Genomic DNA, 23,300 nt, shown 5'->3' with positions numbered 1-23,300 from the left:
ATGTTCTCGCACACACACAACAGACGGTGCACCTGGAACAGAACCTGGTGTGTACTAGGGAAGTCGTGCATGTGAATGAAGAGAAGCTGCTCAACTAAAGGTCAGTTTTAGAAGCATCTTATTTTCTTAACACCAAAGACAGAAAAAATACTGACTGGAGTAAACATCAATTCCTTACATATATAATACATTATATTTAAACTATGTAATCTCACCCTTCTAAAGATGGGATTGATGAGATCAGTGATAATGATCACTGCAGGCAGATAGGGTGCTAAAAAGAATGGATGCTTTGAAAGTTCTATGCTTGAATCCTGGTTCTGTCAGTATTAGCTGTCTGGTTTTGGATAAATTCTCTTCACTCATCTGTAATTAGAGACATAACATTTATTTCTTAAAGGTAGCTGTGAGGATTAAATGACAAAACACCTGTATGCCCTGTTGCTTAGTGTCTGGCACTTAAAAACGATAGCCAGGGACATTTTTGTTGTTTTGAGCGTAACATGAACTTAAGAGAGGTGATTATGGTGGTCAAATAAAGTGTGACAATGAGGTTGCCAGCCCAATATCCTTCCTCTGGGAGCAAGGTAAGGATGTTTACTCAGAACAAAGATAAGCTCAGAACTTGGAACATTTAAACCCTTCATGGAGTATACTGAGTTACAGATTTAAAAAATTCCTGACTATCTCTTTCCTCATCAAAGTTTGAGGCAAGCAAGGACGTTAGGAGCATAAGAGAAAGCCATGAAACTGTGAAGGGAACAGTCAAGATGCAAATACCAAAGAAAGCAACGTGAGCAGCAACTCTACGTACTGTCACTTCCTCAGAAAGGATTTCCCAGACCGCTCTGTCCAAACAGCACCCGGTGGGTGTCCTCCACCCCCACCCACCTTCCAACCTCATAAACTACTTCACTTTTCTTATGAGACTTACTATGACTGGCTATTAATTTGCTTATTTATTCACTGTCTTTCCTACTAGAATGTAAGCTCTTTGGGGAAGGAACCCAGTCTGTTTTCATCATGACTGTATTCCCAGTGCCTAGAAAAGGGTCAAGAATTTGTGTAGTGACTGGATAACAATAGCTATTTCTTGAGTACGTACAATTGCAGCCAGTGAATCTGGTACTTAATCTACTTAACAAACACCTATGTAGCCTTTACTATCTTCAAAGCACGGTTACGTCAATAATGGTCACAACAATCCTGTAAAGCGGTATGATTATTTCCTTCAATTTAATGTGAACAGAGAGGTTGAAGGAGTTAAGCAGTTTGTCCAACATCTTCTGGCTGGTAAACGTCAGCGAACCACGGTCTCCAATGAGTTCTGCTTTACTCCCCAACTCTACTTCATCTTCTTCCCCTCTATGTCTCCGACAGGGTGGAAGGGGTCGGAGGCAGGGACTGAAGTCAGGGTCTCAAAATCTTGACTTTGCAGTTGCATGAAATTAGAATAGGGTGAAGAACAATTAATTCGGTTCTGATGAGAAAAAGGGACTCCTCCACAATCACTTGAGTTTAAGGTGGGCAAATGAGAAACATTAATGCATTATTCCCACAGAAACATTTATGTGTCAATTAGTACTGTTCCTATTATTGCAATGATATGTTGCATCATCTCAGCTGGAAAACTGGTCATTTTTGTTTACTCATGTGAAACACTTTATACATCTATTAAAGACTTTTCCCCATTGTGTTACCGACGAAGGTTTCATTTACTGTTTTACATAAGAAAAACAGAAAATGTGTTCTTACAACTTCAGATTCAAGTATGCAGTCATATATTCAGTATGCCAAATTGACATGTGAACATTTTATGAATAATAATGGAAGCTGCCAGTTTCTTTTTTCTAACAAGACAAGGGCTCAGACACCAGTATAATCTGAGAGGTTGACGTGTCAATTTATAGGCTACTATTTTCACTGGCATCAGGAGAAGTAAATATTAACATAACACTCTAAGTTCTCAGTCATGCATAGATCAAAACAATATTCTTCAGGTTTTAGGGGGATACCTAAAGCTAAATTCCCTCTACTGGATTTCCAACGAACTGATTCAACAGAAAGTCACTCATTTTTGAATTTCAATTTTTTTTCCTTCAGCGAAGTCACATTAAAATACAAATAGTAACTATTTTAGTATGTTGGCTCTTAGATATTTTATTTATAGATTACTTCATTTGTTATTTTGTATAATTTAAAATCTAGATTGGTGGGAATGTAAAATGGTGAAGTAAATATAATATGATTTAGTGACTGTGGAAACCAGTGTGGTAAGTACTCAAAAAGTTAAAAACAGAGTTGTTATATGACCCAGAAATTTTATTCCTAGGCATATGCCCTAGAGAACTGAAAGCTTATGTCCATACCAAAACTTAACATACGAATGTTCAGAGCAGCATTATCAAAATAGGCAAAAGGTGGAAACAACCTTACTGCTTATCAACTGATAAATGGATAAACTAAATGTGGTATATCCACACAATGGAATATTAGCCAAAAAAGGAATAAAGTGCTACAGATGCTAAACATAGATGAGCCTCAAAAACATCATGGTGCATGAAAGAAGCCAGATACAGAGGTCACATATGTGACTCCTCTCATACTAAATGTCTAGGACAGGCAAATCCATAGAGACAGACAGTAGATGAGTGCCTCCCAGGAGCCAGGGATCATGAGGAGACACTATTATAGGGGCAGGGTTTCTTTCTAGGGTGAGGAACACATTCTGGAATCAGATAATGGTAACAGCTGCACACTAAGTGAGCATTCTAAATACTACTGAATTATGTACTTTAACAGGATGCATTTTGTGGTATGAGAATCTTAACATGCACCACCGCCCCAAAAAACTACCAACACCAAATATCTGGGTCCCCCCCTTATGTGTAAACAGTGAAACTTCTCATTTCCTCAAATTCAAATAGCAGATAGATTACTGGGGAGTTGGGGGAGTGACTAAGGAGAAGCAAGTAATATGAATACTTATGGTAATAATAAATGATGGTAGCCAACAGTTACCACCTGTTGTACTACCTGAGGATTTATTCTGTAATATGTATTGTGTGAAATACTTTGGTATTAGAGATAAGTAGGAATGGTAGGCTGAATAATGGCCCTCCAGAGATGTCTACATCCTAATCCTTGGAATCTGTGAGTATATGACAAAAGAGAATTAAAAGGCTGCTAACCAACTGACTAAAATAGGAGATTATCCTGGGTTATCCAGGCGGGTCTCATGTAGTTGCAAAGATCCATGAGCGTGTTGGAAGCAGAAGGGGGAAAACCAGAGAGATGGCAGAATGAGAAGAATTTGATGGACCTTGGAAAAGGAGATCATGGACCAAGGAAAGCAGGTAGCCTCTAAGTTGAAAAAGGCAAGGGAACATAATCTTCCTCAGAGCCCACAGAGAGGAACATTGCCCTGCTAACACTGATGGCAGCCCACTGAGACCCATATTGGACTTCTGATATTCAGAATTATAAAATAAATTTTTAAAATATTTAAGCCATTAAATTTGTGGTAATTTGTTAAAATAGCCCAGTAGGCTCCTTTGTTCATGGAATTCTCCAGGCCCGAATACTTGAATAGGTAGCCATTGCCTTCTCCAGGGGATCTTCCCAACCCAGGGATTGAACTTGGGTCTCCTGCATTGCAGATGGATTCTTTACCATCTGAGCCACCAGGGAAACCCCAAAACAGTAACAGGAAACTAACATATCAGTAAAGATCAGGTCTAATGCCATGAAGCTCTTAATAAGGATTCAGAGGAGAGGCACAGAATGAGACACAAAGGCAGTGAGTGAAGAAGAAAACAGCTGATCCTCCACATCCGTAAGCTCCACATTCTCAGATTCAACCTACCAGAGATTAGGAATATCCAGGAAAAAATAATTCTATAACGGTCCAAAAAGTAAAACTTGAATCTGCCATGGCTGCCAATGATTTATATATCATTTAGATCATATTAGGTATTACAAGTAATCTAGAGATGATTTAAAGTATACAGGAGGATGTGTACACATTATTTGCAAAACTATGACAATTTATTTTAGGGACTTTAGCAAATGCAGATTTTGGTACTGGCTGGGGATGGTGGTCCTGGAACCAAGGCCCTGTGTCTACTGAGGGATAACTGCAATCTGTTTAAAACCAAGGACCAGCTTCCCTGGTGGTCCAGTGGTTAAGAATCCACCTTGAAATGTAGGGTACCACCAGTTGGATCCCTGGCCGGGGAAGATCACACATGCTGTGGGGCAACTAAGTCCACGTGCTACACCAGCTGAAGTCAACGTGCCCAGAGCGGTGCTCCGCAGCAGCAGAAGCCATGCGATGAGAAGCCCCAGTGCAGCAACCAAGATGCATGCATGTGTGCTCGGTCATGTTTGACTCTTTGCAACCCCATGGACTGTAGCTCAACAAGCTCCTCTGTCCATGGAGAGTGGGCGGCTATTTACTTCTCCAGGGGATCTTCCCAACCCAGGGATCGAACCCACATCTCCTGCATTGGCAGGTGGATTCTTTACCACTGAGCCACCTGGGAAGCCTGGCAATGAAGACCCAGTGCAGCCAAAAAATAAAAAATAAAAAAATTCAAAACCCCAAGTACCAAGGGTAATATCATAAAAGAGCCAGTGACTTCTACAGATCTAGGCCCACATTATCTGCTGTTCCCCACTACTTTATGAGGATAGCACTTCTAAAGTTATTAGAAAAAGGCTTGAGAAATGTGCATAGCTAGATTTAACTTGGGCCCAAATTTGGTTTGTCAGTTTCCCTCTAAACTACCAAGGAATTTTAGTTGGCTTTAAAATGACTTATGGGTTTGGGCAGGATGTTTCAGTATCAGTCAGGAGAGGTCATCAGCTGCACTGATGTAGAGCAGCTGCATTAAGGGTATTGGATTTGCCTCATTTTGAGGTCCCAGTGTCTGTCAGTGAATGCCCCTAACAGTGCATTCAATAAAATATTTGTCATAATTAATTAATATATACTGAGTGCTTGTTTTGTGAAAGAAATTGTTCCAGGCCCTTTCACACATGCTTATCTTATTTAAACCACGTGCCAGTTCTCCAAAGTAGGTATCTCCATTTAATAGATGAGAAAATTGAGGCACGCCTTAATTCTTTTCCCTAGGGAACTAGAATGTTTATTTTAGTTCCCAGGAGAAAAATACATTGTCTACAGAAGATTACTTATTTCTTTTCTAAGAAACCTATCCTAAAAATTTCTCCCCTGAAGCATCTCATTTCCTGGGGTGCTCTGGACTCTACCCTCAAAACCAGGTAAGTTATTAAAACTGGATCTGAATTTAATGGGCTGCTTTCTGCCTACAGGGCCAGCTAATTAGTCTTAATTATCTCATTATAGATTCTAAGTATTTCCAGCTGCTTTTTTACCCATTACTGCCCACTCCCTCCTCAACCCCAACAAATGTCTATTTCCCAGATAGTCTCTGCCGAGTCATGGACACAAGTGATAGACGCTGAGGTATCCTTCCTGTCTATCAGAACACTGACAATTTCTGATCAAGCTTCTCACTTACTAAATCCTCCTGGGATATCTATCTACTTCTGTGTCCTTTTCTGCATGAGAAGAAATATGCGTTAGCCAATTATTAGACATAAGAAAAAATTTCAAAAACTACATTTGACTTTCACTGACCACAGAACTGTAATATACCAATATAGGACAAATAATAAACATGAATCTTATCTGTTTAGATAGAAGTTTGGAAAGTAATCCCTTCTTCCCTCCAGCCTCAAATCAATCATTTGTTTAAGTAGTTAAAAAAAATGAAGAAGAAAAAGTTACATTCCCTAACTGATTTGAGAAAGTGACAGGCAAAGGAACAGCAAAAGTAAATATATGGTCAGAGGGCTACAAATTATATGACTGACCTTGGGCAAGTCATTTAATGTCTTTGTATCTCATTTTCCTAACAGATAAACAATGCAATGATACCTATTTCATGTAGGCTGTGGTATCACATGGGGAAATGTATGTCAAATGCACAGCAAACTATAAATTTGTAAACAAATGTTAGTTATTATTAATAAAGAAAAGGAGTTTCCTCTGTATTTTCACTTCTTTCTTTAGCAGCTATTTCTAGAATACGCTTCCAATCCCAAAGAAAGGCAATGCCAAAGAATGCTCAAACTACCGCACAATTGCACTCATCTCACATGCTCAAAATTCTCCAAGCCAGGCTTCAGCAATACATGAACCGTGAACTTCCTGATGGTCAAGCTGGTTTTAGAAAAGGCAGAGGAACCAGAGATCAAATTGCCAACATCCTCTGGATCATCGAAAAAGCAAGAGAGTTCCAGAAACACATCTATTTCTGCTTTATTGACTATGCCAAAGCCTTTGACTGTGTCGATCACAATAAACTGTGGAAAATTCTGAAAGAGATGGGAATACCAGACCACCTAACCTGCCTCTTGAGAAACCTATATGCAGGTCAGGAAGCAACAGTTAGAACTTCACATGGAACAGACTGGTTCCAAATAGGAAAAGGAGTACGTCAAGGCTGTATATTGTCACCCTGCTTATTTAACTTATATGCAGAGTACATCATGAGAAATGCTGGGCTGGAAGAAGCACAGCTGGAATCAAGATTGCCGGGAGAAATATCAATAACCTCAGATATTCAGATGACACCACCCTTATGGCAGAAAGTGAAGAGGAACTCAAAAGCCTCTTGATGAAAGTGGAAGTGGAAAGTGAAAAAGTTGGCTTAAAGCTCAACATTCAGAAAACGAAGATCATGGCATCTGGTCCCATCACTTCATGGCAAATAAATGGGGAAACAGTAGAAACAGTGTCAGACTTTATTTTGGGGGGCTCCAAACTCACTGCAGATGGTGATTGCAGCCATGAAATTAAAAGACACTTACTCCTTGGAAGGAGTTATGACCAACCTAGATAGCATATTCAAAAGCAGAGACATTACTCTGCCAACAAAGGTCCGTCTAGTCAAGGCTATGGTTTTTCCAGTGGTCATGTATGGATGTGAGAGTTGGACTGTGAAGAAAGCTCAATGCTGAAGAATTGATGCTTTTGAACTGTGGTGTTGGAGAAGACTCTTGAGAGTCCCTTGGACTGCAAGGAGATCCGACCAATCCATAATGAAGGAGATCAGCCCTGGGTGTTCTTTGGAAGGAGTGATGCTAAAGCTGAAACTCCAGTACTTTGGCCACCTCATGCGAAGAGTTGACTCATTGGAAGACTCTGATGCTGGGAGGGATTCGGGGCAGGACGAGAAGGGGATGACAGAGGATGAGATGGCTGGATGGTATCACCAACTCAATGGACATGAGTTTGAGCGAATTCCGGGAGTTGGTGATGGACAGGGAGGCCTGGCGTGCTGCAATTCATGGGGTCACAAAGAGTCGGACACGATTGAGCGACTGAACTGAACTGAACTTCCCTTTTTATTCAAGTCGTTTACTTGCTATTTCAAATTTAAGCTAGAGATATCTTCAGGTGCCAATTACCTATTAGAAGCCACAAAGGTACATGGATATTATGCTACCTTCATCCCTAAAGAGAAAACCCTGTCTTAAAGTCCATAAACACCATTTTAATATTAGTACCCCTGTGATCATGAAAAGTATGACTGCTTGTTAAGAGTCTGAGTATCTGAGGAAAGCACTGCTCACTCAGATCCAATCAACATGCTTCTCATCTGAGTAGTTCAAGATAAAGTACAATCATAAAGTGTCCAAGGAAAATCACCTATGACACTGAGCAATTCTAAATTTGTGGTTGGTAAAAAACTTAATCTGCAACTAACAATATTTCGTTCTCTGCAAAACAAAAAAAAGGTGTATTGTAGCTCGCTCCCACACTTCCCCTCTTTAATATTTGTCAACTGAATTCACCTCCACTCAAATTAAACAAAATAGAAGGTTTTTATTTATTCAAGTATTTTACACTGAACAGCTCCCTTGAGGTTCTCCATTTACTGGCTTGGGTAATATTATCTTTCCTTTAGTTTATTAGATTGACAAAGTTAATTTAAAAATAACCTTGGGAACTTTAAGTGATTCTTGGAAGGGCTAACATGCATGCACATATGGTTGGCCACTATTCTTTTCTGTATGTATGTTATCTCATGAAGGGTTTTTCTTACATTAGTTTTTATAATTTCTTAAAATAAAAAAATATGTTGCCAACATAAAAATCATCTTTCTGATGATGAAATGCTTTCAATTCTGTTCTTCATACAAGTGAACATTTTGTCTAGTTTAGCCAAAGAGCAATTTGATAAAGTGGTACAACTGTTTATTGTCAACACCCCCACCCCCATCATTTTAATCTGAAATACAACCTGGGGCACATAGCATCTAATTAAATTCATACAAAGTACAAATTATTGAATAGAAACCAAAATGCATTTCAAAGTAAATACCAATTAATGTGACACCCAATTTCTTCCCCCTTTTAAATCACTCCAGTGTGCATGGCTTATACACAAAGAATATTCAATTTCTTTGTAAAATTCAATTAGAATATGCTTTATATTTCAGTCTAAGAATCATGTCCAATGCTCTGCAAGCAGGTTGGCTAGGCATTTTTTCTGTGATTTTTTTTTTTTAAATCACTGATATAAAATGTTCCTCTTCAATTTTTTTGTTTAATTTGAGAAGAATTCTCATTATCTAATATTTCCCTCATTCAATACATGGATCTTTGAATTTGACAACATCACTATCTCTTTCTTCCTTGTTTTCATGAAAGTGAGCACCAACAGAAAACTATAAAGCCATATATATAGGGATTCTGATAGCAACATCTAGTCAATCTAGCTTGTGAGACAGGCTTCAAATAATAAAACTGTGTTCAACAACACTCAACAAATGCTTGTCTATAAAGTAATAACTTGAACAGAGAGCAACAAGTGACTCATCAAACACAAAAGTGGTTAAGTGTAGATAAACACTTGCAAAAGCAATCAGCCACTTGATTTGTTTTGTCTTCGAGAGCCCAATTATCAAACTACTCCCAGAGAGAGACCATGGCAGGCAGAGCTGAACTCAGGAGCCGGGACGATGGCATGGTGTGTCCTTCACTCACCAAATACTAACTGAGCACCTACAATGTAGAGACACTGAGACTGGTACTAGAAAAGATGAAGAAGGCAGAATCTATACCCTAAAGAAGGTCAACACATTTGGGGAAGAAAAGGAACTCTGGTTTGTAACAAGGGAAGGAAGCTCTGGCAATATTTACCACAAATCATCACTTGATGCTTATAATATATGTTTAATTATTTTTAAAAGTGAAAAAACACTAGTAAATAAAAAATTTCTTTTCAAACAATGCCCAAGTTCCCTGAGCACAACTGATATTGTTTTTATCTACTCTCAGATTTAGTTTACTTACATTGAGTATCTGTTTAACTTTGGTTTCCCTGCCTCTTTCAGTCTGTTTGACAGGGCATTAAGAGCATTTTTAAGGCTTAGGAAACAAATTAAGTCTAGACAAGGGTTTCACTATCTCCTTTAATGCTTGGACAATTGCGAAGGCAAGGAGGCTAGCTCCATGAGGGCAGGGGCCAGTATGTCTCACTGTTCCTTGTCTTGTCCTCAGAGCTCAGCACAGGGTGCTCTCTAAATGATTATGGAGGACGATGACAAAGAGTCTGGACTGCTCTTCTGCTCTCCGAGGCAGCCACTGAGAGGTAACACAGGCCAGTGTGCAGTGTGCGAAGCTGTCGCTCAGATCTCCCATTTGCCTAAGGTAGCAGATGATTGGGTTTTGCATGCCTGGTTTACACTCTTCAAATATTTATAGACAGTTTTCTTTGCCTCAAGCCCTACTTGTCACTTAGCCAAGTTATACATACATGGTTCTTTTAATCTTTCTTTAGAAATCAATCCCACTAAGCTCCTTAATCATTCCAGTTGCATTTCCCTCAACTTTTGGCTGTTTGTCTTTCTGGTAATATATTCTGTTGAAATGCATGAAAATAACACAGATGTGGAGCAAAGAAGGATTTAGTTATCTTTGTGTTACAAGGGTCAATGCCTTTTATGTGCAAAATGAAATTATTTATCCCTTTTCTTTACATATGATCTTGTTTTAAAAAAATTCATATTTAAATAGATGGATCAATCAATACATTGCAAGAGAACAGAAGAAAAAGTATCATCAGTATTCTTTTCTCTAAGGGTGACACTGTCATTGATTTAAGTCTCTCATGTGTCTATAAACTGATTAATTTAACCTGAAGTATCCAAACATGGGGGAAAATGGGATTCCAGATGACATGGTCAATACAGAGAGGCTTAAGTACCCATTCTAAGGCAGCTATCTACTTGTGGATACTTCTAACTTGTAGCTTTTCAAAGCTAATAAAACAAAAACAAGTTAATTTTTCCCATTAGGAAAATAATATAGTAAGGAAAATTTCAAATTACCAGAAAAGAGGAAGTCATCTATAGTACCCTACTCAAAGACAATATTTAACATTTTTGAAGAATTTCACTTTAAGACTTTTTTTTTTAATGAATGTTTCTTTTCCCTCCCAATAAGCATGCTCAATATCATTTGCACAGCTTAATACCTTACTTTTTTGCTTATTATAACAAAATTTCACATATTACTTTGTCTTTGAATCAAAATTTCTAATGACCACAACTGTTCCATCAAGCAAGTAGATCTGGCTAACTTTATAATTCCCTGTTGTTGGGCATTTACATCATTGCCACATTTCTCTAGATTAAATGCCATTACAAAGAAAATCTTTTTTATTGAGCCTTTCTGTATTTAAGATTACATTTTGATTTGTACAGCAGTAAAATTAATGGATCAAAGCGAAAGTCTTAGTCACTCAGTCGTGTCTGACTCTGTGTCATCCCAGGGACTGTGGCCTGCCATGGTTCCTCTGTCCGTGGAATTGTCCAGGCAAGAAAACTGGAGTGGATCGCCGTTCCCTTCTCTACGGGATCTTCTCGACCCAAGGAGAGAATCCAGGTCTCCTGCACTGCAGGCAGATTCTTTACCATCTGAGCTACTAGCGAAGTCCCAAAGGATCAAAGGATACTCAGAAAATAAATTTTGAAGTAAAGAATTAACACAAGTACTAAGTGAAGTGAAAAATAACACCTTCTATACAAAAATTTGCCTTTTGGCTCTGAAGCTAATGAGTTAATGCTCAAATATTAGAAAGCTGTAGAAAAACTGTCAAAGATGGCAAATTCCAATTAGTTAAATATGGTACCCACAAGTATGACACTCCTTCATTCACACAAATATACCGTCGATCCCTTATTAATTAAGCTTAAATTCTTAACCTTACCTAGATCTACCATCAGAAGACGAGTGAGGGCTGTGTAGAAGGCTGTTCGGCATCTGAAGTCACTGAGACTGTAACTGCCACTGATGCCAAGAAAGGGGAAGTGTTCACTCTAATGAAAGCAAAAGAGCATCCAAAGTTACTAATGCTTGACCTAAACTGCCCAGAAAACTCTAGTCATTAATTCAAGGAAATAAGACTCACCGTGTGATTTTTTAGCATGAATTTCACGGCATCTATCTTCACAAGTTTTTTTAAAAGGATATAGGTAATAGACGTTAAGGAATCTGGGGAAATATGATTGTCTTATCAATAAGTAACAGATCACAAAATAACACAACTCTAATGGCATCAATTTCTATGATGAATCAATATTATTTCTAAAGAGTTTTATTCCTATAGAAATGCCTTCCACTCTGTTAAGAAGGATAATCCATTATTAACCAGTGCAATTACTTTTCCTATCTTATACATATTCTAGTTATGGAAAGAAAGAATGAATTTTATAATTAAGACAAAAACTTTCTTACTATTAGAGCCTTGATAGTGGAAAATTAAAATTGACCCTTTTTACATTTTGGGTGTAACTTGAGAACTTCTTTTCACTTAATATTATTTCATAAAAAATAATTATGAAAGACCCATAATAGGCTATCAAGAAAGAGAAAATTATTCAATTCTAAGAAACATGAGCTTAGTTAGTAGAAACCTAAGGAAATTCTGCTTTAGATGAAGAAAATCAGAATACAATTAGGAGGATGTAGCGACCACAACTGTAGGTCCTTAAATGTTGAAGTACAGGTTTAAAGGACCTAAAATTTCTTATATGCCTACTAGGTGCAAGGCATTATATATCTGTTAACCCACCTAATTTTCATAATTACATTGTTAAATATTATTTATTATGTTTAATCTGTAGATAAGAAAACAGAAGCTCTGAGAAATTAAGTTACTTTTCCAAGGTTACATCTCTATGGACTGAGACTGCTGACATTTGACCCGAGGTTTGACTATAAAGGCCACATACTTTCTACTGTACCACATTATCACCTGAACAGTTCAACTCAGAATGAGAACAGAGTTGAAAAACATCACAAACATGATCCCAAAGCCTAAATAACTTCTGGTTAGTGCCATCATCAAAGAAAGGCTGAAATGGGTTCTAAGAACACCAATTCAGTACACAAATACCCTCTGCTCTTACTTAGGGTTCATCCTAGTCCTGTGTTTTCTGCTCTAGCTAGGGCACCTGTGGGGCATTCCTTACATACTTACACATACCTTTCTTCAAACCATAATGATCTTATATGCTTCCAAAAGAAATATAATAATAATCTTACATGGTTCCATTTATGTCCCAGTGAAAACACTGGCTCTTTTCCTTCACATCATCTCCAAATGCAGACGTCTATTAACTCTATACACTGGCACTGATGAGCCTAATTTTAAATGTTAGTCACTCAAGCGTAGGTATAAGAATAGAAGAGCAAAGTTAGGAAGCCTGGGCTTTCAGTTTGACTACACCATTCAATCAGCTGGATGAGCCTGAGTATTACACTCTGCTCTCTTAGCCTTAGTTTTCCTCTTCAACAAATGAGGATACAGCCAAGCTATCCTGGGTTGTGAGGATCAGATGATGTACCTGTCTTTGCCAATTATAAATCATGGAGATGACACAAAGAGGCAGAGCATGAACATTTATAGAATGCTTACTACTTTCAAGGTTAATTCTCTCAATCCCATGAGATAGATTCTCAAATGAGGAAACAAAGTATAAAAACGAAGTTAAACGTTCCAAAAGACAGGCAATTAGTATGATTTAGATTCAAGCTCCTCTGACTCAAGGCAACCCATTCAGGTGCAGGTTAAGCAACTGCGTATTTTGCTTATCTCCAAACTAGACTGTACACTTTCTAAGGGTAGTGGCCGCATGTACGTGTTTTCCTCAGTGCACTGCTCTCAGTGGGTGCTCGATGCACTGTGGGTTTCCGGCAGGATGAAACGAGATCAAGGTTGATAGGCAGCAAGTCTTTCCTTGCTTACAAAGAGGCACACTTGATTTTTTCCAGTGTAAGTCACTGAGCAGAAGAACTGCCACTCAAACTCCACTCAGTTAAACAGGGGTAGGGATCAATAAGCTAAGAAATATCTTAAGTAATTACCAAATACAATTCTCTTAGAATTGCAAAGTTAAAAGTGACAGGGTCTATGGGTAATAAGAATGCTGCCATTAATAGGAATCTTCCTGTCAGTGCGGCTAATAAACAGCAAGTCATGTTTTGACAATAGAATATTTATGGTAGCAATAAACAGAACATTCACAGGAAGAATCTCATCTGCCAAAGACACATTTTCTGCAGAATTGCATCTGTGCACTTTGTACCCAGGCCAGATTCACTGCCTTTTAATTACATTCTAAAGAAGAAGATTAAGAATGATTTTTAGAAACTTTTTTCATTAAAGAAAAAATGAAAGTTCATCTGAATACTTACATTTACCTCTAGGAATTCAATTCAAAGCTAGCCATGGCCCTTACAAAAATATATAATTTTTTTAAAAAGATAAATAGATACACCGTCTTCATAATTTTCATTCTTCCCTAAGAAACTACGATTCTTGTAAGCTGCCCCATTTTGGTTGGGTGGTAGTACCAGATTAGATTTCAGGGGCCTATTGACAACAGTTCATAACAGTACATGTGGTTAATGGTGGTTAACAGTAACAGTAGTAGAAGTCTGGAAGCGTAAGAGAATTTAATAAAAGTCACACATGGAACATACAAATGGCAGAACTTTTGGATTCAAATCCAAACTTCAAAGGTCTGTGTGACTTGAAAGTATAAGCTCTTTTCACTAGGCTAAATCATATCCATTCAATTTGAAATATGCCAAATGATTCTACAGAGATCACTAGCTTTTTGAGGTACAAGTGAAACTGGAACTAGGCCCCAGAAGGTACCGTGAAACTCCTTTTTTAGGAGGCATCAATTCATTAATGAGCCTTCATCACATTCAGGACTGAGCAAACTCCACAGACTGGCTGATATTAACTTACAAACAAAATGCTCAGAAAATCTGTCTGTTTCCATGTGGTTACGAAAATACTGATGGCAGTGAAGATGGTCTCACTGATAGTTAGCTGGGGCAAGAAAAAGTTGAAAGAATGGTGTATCTTAGAGATGGTCAAAAATTTGAAAAAATCTGTATCTTCAGAAGAGAAGAATAATCTAAATGAGAATGCCCTGGTTTTTTAAGTTACAGGTACCACACACTTTAGCAGCTAGTGGGCAAAGTAGCACCAAGTATTACTTCAATTCATGGCAGCAAGTATTTATTGAGTAATACTGTATTTCATTAATCCTAAAACATCATTGATTATAAAGAATATCATTATTATATGCACTACTAAGAATGTTTTAAGATATAAAATTATAAAACATTTTATTTTCATAAGTGTTAAAATATGATGAAATTTCTATTTCAAAATCAAAGTACTGTATTAGATGCATGATATTTACTAAGCACAAGAGGGTGGATGATGGTACTGATCGAGGCAGTTATGTAAAAGCCATACATGTTCACAAACATTATAGATAGAATTAGATCCTGCTGATAGAAGAGAGTTCACTGATAAAAAATTACCTGATGGAAATTACTGCAGGTATGATAGGTATATATATAATTACTGAAATATTAGTGATTTCAAAAGTAGAATTATGCTCATGAACTGTACTCGACTAAAAAAAATCCAAACAGGTATAACCAAAATGAAGCATCTTAAGGGATACTAATAACTGCGTGTAAAGATTAAGAGTTCAGTCACTTACGGTTTAGTCACACAACAGGAGAGGTAACAATATGGTCTAATGTCTGCTATGTGATGAAGTTTTGAAACTATAGAGAAAGGAAACAAAACAGTCCTAATAGCTAATAACTTACAGTTTAATAGGAGAGAGGACTAGCCAATACTAGGCTATATTATATTTATCCCCAGAAATACAGACAAGAACTAGGTGTCTAAGAACACTAACAAAAAGAAAAGGAACAAAAATGAAGCATTTAGTAGCATCTACCATGTGACTGGGTCAGTAAGACCAGGTACTTTATTACTGTTAGATAACATAGATATATTGTTACATATTTATTACATTATATGAAAGTGAAAGTCGCTCAGTTGTGTCCCACTCTTTGAGACCCCATGTACTATAAAGTCCCTGGAATTTTCCAGGCCAGAATGGAGTGGGTAGCCTTTCCCTTCTCCAGGGGATCTTCCCAACCCAGGAATCAAACCTGTATTACAGGCGGATTCTTTACCAACTGAGCCACCAGGGAAGCCCTATTATTTAATCTTTACAAAATCTTAAGAGATAGATAACATTCCCTTTCTACAAATGAAGAAACTGAGCCTTAGAGAAATTAAATGACTCCTTCGATTTCTTTCAGTTAACACAGTGACTAAGGATTATAATTAATAATTACTTCAGGATGGCTCTACCAAGTTTTTAGTGAAACCTGAAAATTTAAGAGACCTAAGTGAATTATAATGGGTCAAATGAAGAGAATAGCATATGTGGTGATTCAGTGAAAGATAATGAAGGGTATCAAAAAAGTGAAAATCGCTCTGTCGTGTCCAGACTCTCTGTGGCGCCATGGATCGTAGGCTGCCAGGTTCCTCGGTTCATGGGATTTTCCAGGCAAGAATACTGAAGTGGGTAGCCACTTCCCTCTCCAGGGGATCTTCCCAACCCAAGGATCGAACCCATGTCTCCTGCATTACAGGAAGACTCTTTATTGTCTGAGCCACCAGGGAAGCCTGAAGGGTATCTAGGGGAAGGCAAAATAAATTTCTTTGGCCCAAGTATAAAGTACAAATTGGGGTTGAGTTGTGGATCAGGAAATTAGTTTTGGGAACTCAATACGTTCAGTTCAGTTCAGTTCAGTCGCTCAGTCATGTCCGACTCTTTGTGACCCCATGAATCGCAGCACGCCAGGCCTATTAAAGAACTCAAGTTTAAACCAATAATTGTACTTTGACCCAAGAAGCATGTGATTCTGGGCTTTTGGGAAGTGAAATGATCAGATCAAAATAATACTCAAGGAAGGTAACCTTGTAAAGCATGAATCTATAAAGAACAGAGAGAAGGCATGCATAAGTGGGCTACAGAGGAGGAATAGAAGATTCTCACAGTTGATGCTAGCATAAAAACAAATAGAGCAGATTAATTATGGGATGACTTTTCCAAAGATGATGGAGACAGCAAACAAAGAAATACATCAACATTTCTTTTGATGGGAAATGTTAATAGAAGTATGCCTGAGGGATGTAGCTGAAATGAGTTTTATTTAACATTCTGAAAACCATCTGGAGATGGTGATATTCACTGAAATAAAATGATACATTTTAATACTGTTTCACAAAAGCAGAATTACGACTGTTTATTACTAAATATTTCCTGTAACAGACATATCCAGTTTTACTTCCATCCTTTCCCCCTACTTCATACTAGACTCTTGTTTCATCTCTCATCTTCTACTCTTTCCCTTTGCCCCACCTCATTCAGGATTCACCAGATCCTGGTGTACAGGAACTATGGGAGATAGTCTTAGAAAGTTAGTCTGCAGCCAAATGGAAGGGATTCTTTTTACAGCAGATAACCTGAGCCAGCTTCATGGTTTCTGAGTTTAACGGACTATGCACTTGCACAGAGTCCTGTGGTTCTAAAGGCCTCTGCTCGGTTCAGTGTTCTGCTGCTGAGGACTTTAAATTCTTAATCATTTATGGACAATGCACACCACATTTTCATTTTGTACTGGGCCCTGTGGATGAGGCATGTGGTCTTGCAATAACATGAAGAAGTTATTAATTCTAAGAACTGTTGAAGTTCACATTATCAATAGGGTAAAGTGAGTTTGGATAAATTCATGAATTAATGTAGAATTCTTAATGAGGTCTGTTTTTAAGAAGCTAAAGACTATCTTTTGGGTTTTCTCAAACCTTTGAGGATGATGTAATAAGGGCAGCTACCAACAGAGGGCCTAACAGAAAATGAAATTTCCTTTCTCATTAGTATCTATCTGAAACTCAGAGACATGCATGCAACTGCTATAAATCTGAGTAAACAATGAATTGCAATAGAAATGTTGATCAATTATTTTTCAAAGGAAGAAAAACTTGAAATAATGATTAAAAACCAAACAGAATTATGAATGAAATGTGACTCTTCCCTCTCTCTCAGCATTTAAAAAAAGTAAGTTTATTTGATGGCTCTCTATGACCCTTATTCTCACTCCAGTTTTCCAGGCAGCTTTCTTGTCCTAATCACTTAAACAATCTTACATCTTTCCCAATTAGACAGAAACCAGAATTTATGACTGGAAAACATATCAAAGCAAGAAAAGGATACCCAAGTATTAAACCTAACTGTGAAGGGTTGCCCCCGGACAGAGTCATTTCAATCCTGTGTCTGTTAGAAAAAGCTATTTAGAATCTGGAATTATTGAAATTTAACCTTAGAAAATTAAAAAGTACATTAAAAAGTTACTAGATATGTTTGCTAACTTTGCCGTATATGCCACATATAATGAATCTGCTGGGAGAACAAACTTTCTCTCAAAAAGGCCAATGGATTTTAAAGTTACAACAGACTTGCCAATTTAGAAAGCTTCAAATTTACCAACAGAAACCTTGGAATAAATGCAACAAGGGCTTTCCAGTTAAAATCTGGGGACTTAACACAATGGTAGCCTCCTCACACACATTATTATTTAGAAAACCAGACTATTTCTAAAAATGTCAAATCTGCCTTTTCTAAGTGAAGACAAATTTCTTCAGAGAAGATTCTGTAGAAGAAATATTCAGATTTTCTGTTGAGGACATTCAGTTCTATTTTCTAATTAACTTAAGGCAGAAGTCTTCAAAATATGGTCCATGAGCCACCAGCATCAGCTGAGAACTAATGAAAATGCAAATTCTTAGGCCTCGGTCTAACACCTGTTAAAACAGAAGCTCTGGGGGTAGTGGGGCCCAGTAATTTGTATTGTAACAAGAACTTCAGAAATTGTGACTATCACTAAAGTTTGAAATGACTGCCTTAGGTAAATAAACATGAGGCTTTTTAGTACTTCCTAAAAATGAGGACCTTTGTGATTTTAATTCCTAAACAAGCAGTCAGATAGAAGAACACCAAAATTCAGAGACTGGCTTTGAGGACCATAAATAATGAGTAAGATTCACCTAGAAGAAGATAAAAATACAAAAAACAAAACAATAATTATTTGAAAACATGCATTATAAAAGTAACAAGGGACATTAAAAAATTTTACAGTAAGATGCTTTTCATTTCTGTTACTAGCATTTTCAATACAAATATTTTGAATATTAATATATAAACAGATTTCCATTTATAAAGGTCAGTTGGTGAAGATTTTTATCTTGCATAACTGCTTCTATCGCTGAGCCATCTTATTTTTAACACAGAAATAACATATTGCTTTAAAATCAGGATTTAAAAACACATTACAATAAAGAAATCGATTAGAAACAACAAAACATGCATTAGGTAACCAGCAACTGCACCGAAATAGATACACCACTCACATATTCCATTATGTAAATGAATTCAAAGATGTTTCATGACTGATCAGCTAGAAGGGACATAATGATTTATAATTCAAATAACTGAGCACTGAAATCAAATTGAGTTAATATATATTTCTAAATATGCAAACCTGAAATAATTGTTAAAAAATATAAATCAATGTACCCAAGTTGAAATTATGCCCATCCCTTGGTTTAAAATGTTACAGCTTTTAAACTTTTATCTAATAAGCTTTTAGAAAATATGATTTTTTATTAACTTCAAAAAAGAGTGCTCAAAAGCAATAAGTGACTTGTAAAATAAAAGATTATAGTCAGGATTAAAGAATATATAAAAGATGTAAATGATAGGAAAGGATTTTAAATAGCAGATACAAATAAATTAGGCTTTATGTAAATTAAACAAAAAAGAATACAAATCAAATTAATTTTATATTAGATTTCAATTTCAACCTAAAAAATAGGGTAAATCTAAACACAGATATGTGCTATAAAATAGCACAGGCTTCTTTCCAGATAATATGTTCTCAAAGTAATACATTGTGAAAAGGCCAGAGTTTGCAATACTAGGAAGTACTTATAAACCACTTCATATGTTAGAAATAAAGAGTATTTCAGCATTATTATTAAAAAAATACAGGTTGAGTTTTTTTTTTAATAAGAAAAAATACATATCTTAAAAAGCCAAAATGACCACTGGAATTGGGTTGTACATCACTTTCCAGTAAAAAGGAAAAACAGCCTGGACAGGTGTAATTTATCATTTTTCTGATTTAATATCAAAGAAATATATTAAAATAATAAAAAGAATCCTGAAATCCTCAAAATTTGTAGTGATAAATAGCCCTCCCTGTCTTTATTGCATTATACCTACTAACAGAAATATTGCATGGTGGATTTTGCCAGACAAGGACGATTATTTTCCAATAAAAAGTTGCATATTAAATTCCAGCACAAAAGTGGGTGTCTAATACTTTGGAAATCTTTTATGGTTTGCCAAGGAACACAATTTTAAACTTAACTAATACAAACATATTCCTGGAGTGAACCCACGTTAAAGATTTCTATCCAATGCCACCCATTTTCAGAATGCTGTCTTTGTATTAAAATATCAGCTAATCTTAGTGGTTAACTAAACTAACACTTATTTTCCACAACTCCTATATATTTGATAGCTAACATATAAAAGATAATCAACATGCTTCTCTCTCATTGGTAGAAACATTACAATGCTATCAACTATGGTCTAATAAGAAAGGATGATTCTGGTTTTAAATTTTAAAAATCTGGTAAAGAGAGACCTAACCATTTAATGTGTAATAGGAAATCTTGTTTTAGAGTAAACAAGATGTTGATTTGGTAGAGGAAATAATCAAGGAAGTGGTCAAAAGCCTTATAATTCCCTTTCTGCCTATTAACTAGAGAAAATAATATTCATTTCAACTGAAATGAACACTGAAGAAATACTGACTCTTAGGAATTCAGTTTTTATAAAATAACAGCTTTTAGAATATACTGACCTTCTTAAGATTAGTTATATGTGTTCTTTTAAAACAACACTATCCTGACAGTTATGAAAAATCATGGATTAAAACATAGGTGGTTGCCTACTTTCTTATGTATCCATTTATAAACCTGGGTGGGTATAAATGTAACTTTTGCTAGTTAGAAATCTATATATCCATATAAATTCAATTGTGACTCTGAATAAAATGTTTCATATTATGTAGCTAATATAAATCTTTCAAAATTATGCATTTATAGATAAGGCTAAATGAAATGCTTTTTACTTAAGAAAAACACTTGAAAAATTATAAATAAGGAAAATACCTGGCCAACAGAATGCACTTGTTAGGTTTGTTTATGTCATTATCAGATATAGTAAAAAGGATATCCAACAGAAAGGTCATTTAGGAACTGAAGCGTCCTCGAAATTACAGGCTCACATCTTCCCCAGTATTTAAGGTTTGTAACACTAAATATGAAAAAAAAAGTTTTTAATTATAATTAAGGTATTTGCTTGCGTAGGGAGAACATGGAAATACACATTATTCATGTAAGTTGACCTACATCACAAATACCTCACGAAGTGAGTTTAAATACCAATGGAACATGTTCTCCTCTTTTTATTTCATGTTCAAAATTATACACAATCGATGAACAAGCAACACTGTTCTCTAAATGGTCTACACAGAACCTTAGGCTAAGTGTGCAACATTATTTCCTGACCAGAAACTAGTTAATTCTACTAATATTACAAGGCTAATTTAAGGACAGCTTCCAAGAACATGTCTCTGATAGCCATAGGTTTCTACTGGAATCAATGAATGCCCTGTTTGAAGGCAACCAAATCTCTCTCAATGATTCCAATTTGTAATAATCTCTTTGAGTTGGTCCTTAAAATTGAATACTTTGTTTTTAATTTAAAAAAGGCTGCCCATAGAACTGAAGTTCAACAAAGTCTGTAAACTTCTCAAAACTATGTTTTGATACTGCATACTGCAGTTGTATGAATACCTTGACAAATAACAATGCCCGTTGGATGGTGGATTTTAAATTTGTGAAATTAAATTTCAGAAAAGAACAATGCTACCATTCTAAAAGTAAAGCATAATTTTAAAAGTCTATTATTAAAAATTAATATTTATGAAGATATTTAAACACAGTAAAAAGATCAAAGCAATACAACAAAAGAAAAAATCAAAGAACCAAAGCAGGGACTCACATTTTCGTCATGAATGTTTCTAGAACATGGTTGTCATCTGTTATTCCTAAGACTTCTGACATACGGGCATACACCTGCATGAAGACATTTAATTGTCAAAAACGTTATCATTAATGTATATTTTCTACAGACTATTCAAACTGAATAAATGTAAAGATTTAATACACTGTTGTATCCACAATGATGCAGGGAACAAGTGGGGAGAACAGAGTAAGAAGTTTTAAAAATTTTTTCTAACTCCTCTTTTTCTTCCAGGAAGCACTGCCCTTATTTGAAATATATACACACCCACAAAAACCAACATTCACCTACTAATTTTAGTCCCAGCATACCACATGATTTCTTTTTTTTCAAAGTGGTAACAAACTCATCTCAAAGATGGGCTGGAAAGTAGAGTGCCTCAATCAAAGATTCCAACATTTAAAAAATTTCCGTCTATTCCAGGTTTTGGCAAGCCATCAAATAATTTAGGATTATGTTAGGCACTTATAAAAATAAAGATTACAAAAATAAGAGGAAGTTAAAGAATTTATAGAAATTCTCCTCAAATCTCTCTCAACAAGTTTCCCCAAATATAGAGATAGGTCTTACTTTCCATGCTGAGACTGAAATCCCAGACTCAGGGATTCTCTGCTGAATACACCGGGGCCTGAGAATCCACTAAGCTTTTCATTAGGGTGTGCTGGTTGCAGAGTTTGGGGTGTAACATTTCAGTCCCAACCCCAGCCACCTTGAGCTTATAAATACATATCCCACTACAAGTGGGAAAATGCCACTGGCAGCCAATGGAATATTCCCTAATAGCCTGGCAAAGCTGAGAGGTGGGTTGACACCTTCACACTCCCTGATGCTCTGGTGTGATTCCAGGTTATCTCTGCCAGACACCAGCTGTATGGGATTTCTCATCTCTGTGATTCTGTTCTCTTACTTTCTCCTGATCTGCCTGTTTCCTATGGTATGGCAACTAAGCTTTCACTTATTCTGCCTTTTGTTTTTCCTATGTGAACACTACCTTGATATAATGTCATTGGTTGTGAAGGTGAGATGGAAATCACAGGATACCACACATCATCCAGAGTTACATGGTAATACAGGGGAGGAAAGCGGTCCAATTGCAAAGATCTCATGTTTGGCTTTTAAATATTATTTAACGAGAAGGTTGTGTTCCAAGCTTTTGACTTAAGTCCTATGACCAGAAGCTCCTCAGGCCAGTAGAGTGAATCAGGGGGAGAAAAATGGGGAAAGGAGGGGAGCAGGTGAAAGAGGGGGCAGAAAGGTGGAGAGGAGAAGCTGGGGGAGAGAGAAAGAAAGGACGATGAAGTTTCAAACTCCTGTTAACTTCTGCTAACTTCTGAGCCCTAATTAAAAAGCGTTTCAATTATACTATCTGTGACTTTGCTCATGAGAATAGGCCTTCATCTCTTGTACGATCAAAGCTATCACTGTTTTGAAAGATGTCTGCTGGAAAGAGGGAGCTAGGGAGAAAGAACCTACAGAAGTTAGTTCTCATCAAATCCTCAATCATCAGAAAACTTTCAGCACACAGAAGGCTCCAAGGAAGAATGGTTGTAAAAAGGGAAGTGTCCCTTATCTCAATGTGATCTAAAATCTCTCGTGAATGGGAATAAATTGGGTCCCTTGGAAAACCTGATATCGATATGATTATGGTACAC

At 36.6% G+C, this 23,300-nt stretch overlaps 1 protein-coding gene across 1 annotated transcript in view; it reads right to left on the bottom strand.

Moving 5' to 3' along the window:
• Positions 1-23,300, bottom strand: part of RANBP17 (RAN binding protein 17) — a 364,064-nt gene that overhangs the window by 84,324 nt on the left and 256,440 nt on the right. Inside the window, exons 15-18 of the mRNA XM_068990796.1 lie at positions 21,628-21,701; positions 20,797-20,877; positions 11,511-11,574; positions 11,310-11,418 (exon numbers count right to left, since the gene is read on the bottom strand). Coding sequence (XP_068846897.1) covers positions 11,310-11,418; positions 11,511-11,574; positions 20,797-20,877; positions 21,628-21,701 — 328 coding nt within the window. The remainder of the gene's footprint in view (positions 1-11,309; positions 11,419-11,510; positions 11,575-20,796; positions 20,878-21,627; positions 21,702-23,300) is intronic.

The sequence above is a fragment of the Capricornis sumatraensis genome, chromosome 18 (genome assembly GCF_032405125.1).
Source record: "Capricornis sumatraensis isolate serow.1 chromosome 18, serow.2, whole genome shotgun sequence".
Lineage (NCBI taxonomy): Eukaryota > Metazoa > Chordata > Mammalia > Artiodactyla > Bovidae > Capricornis > Capricornis sumatraensis.
Note: the sequence above shows the minus strand (reverse complement) of the source record. Positions and strands in the feature narration are given on the sequence as shown.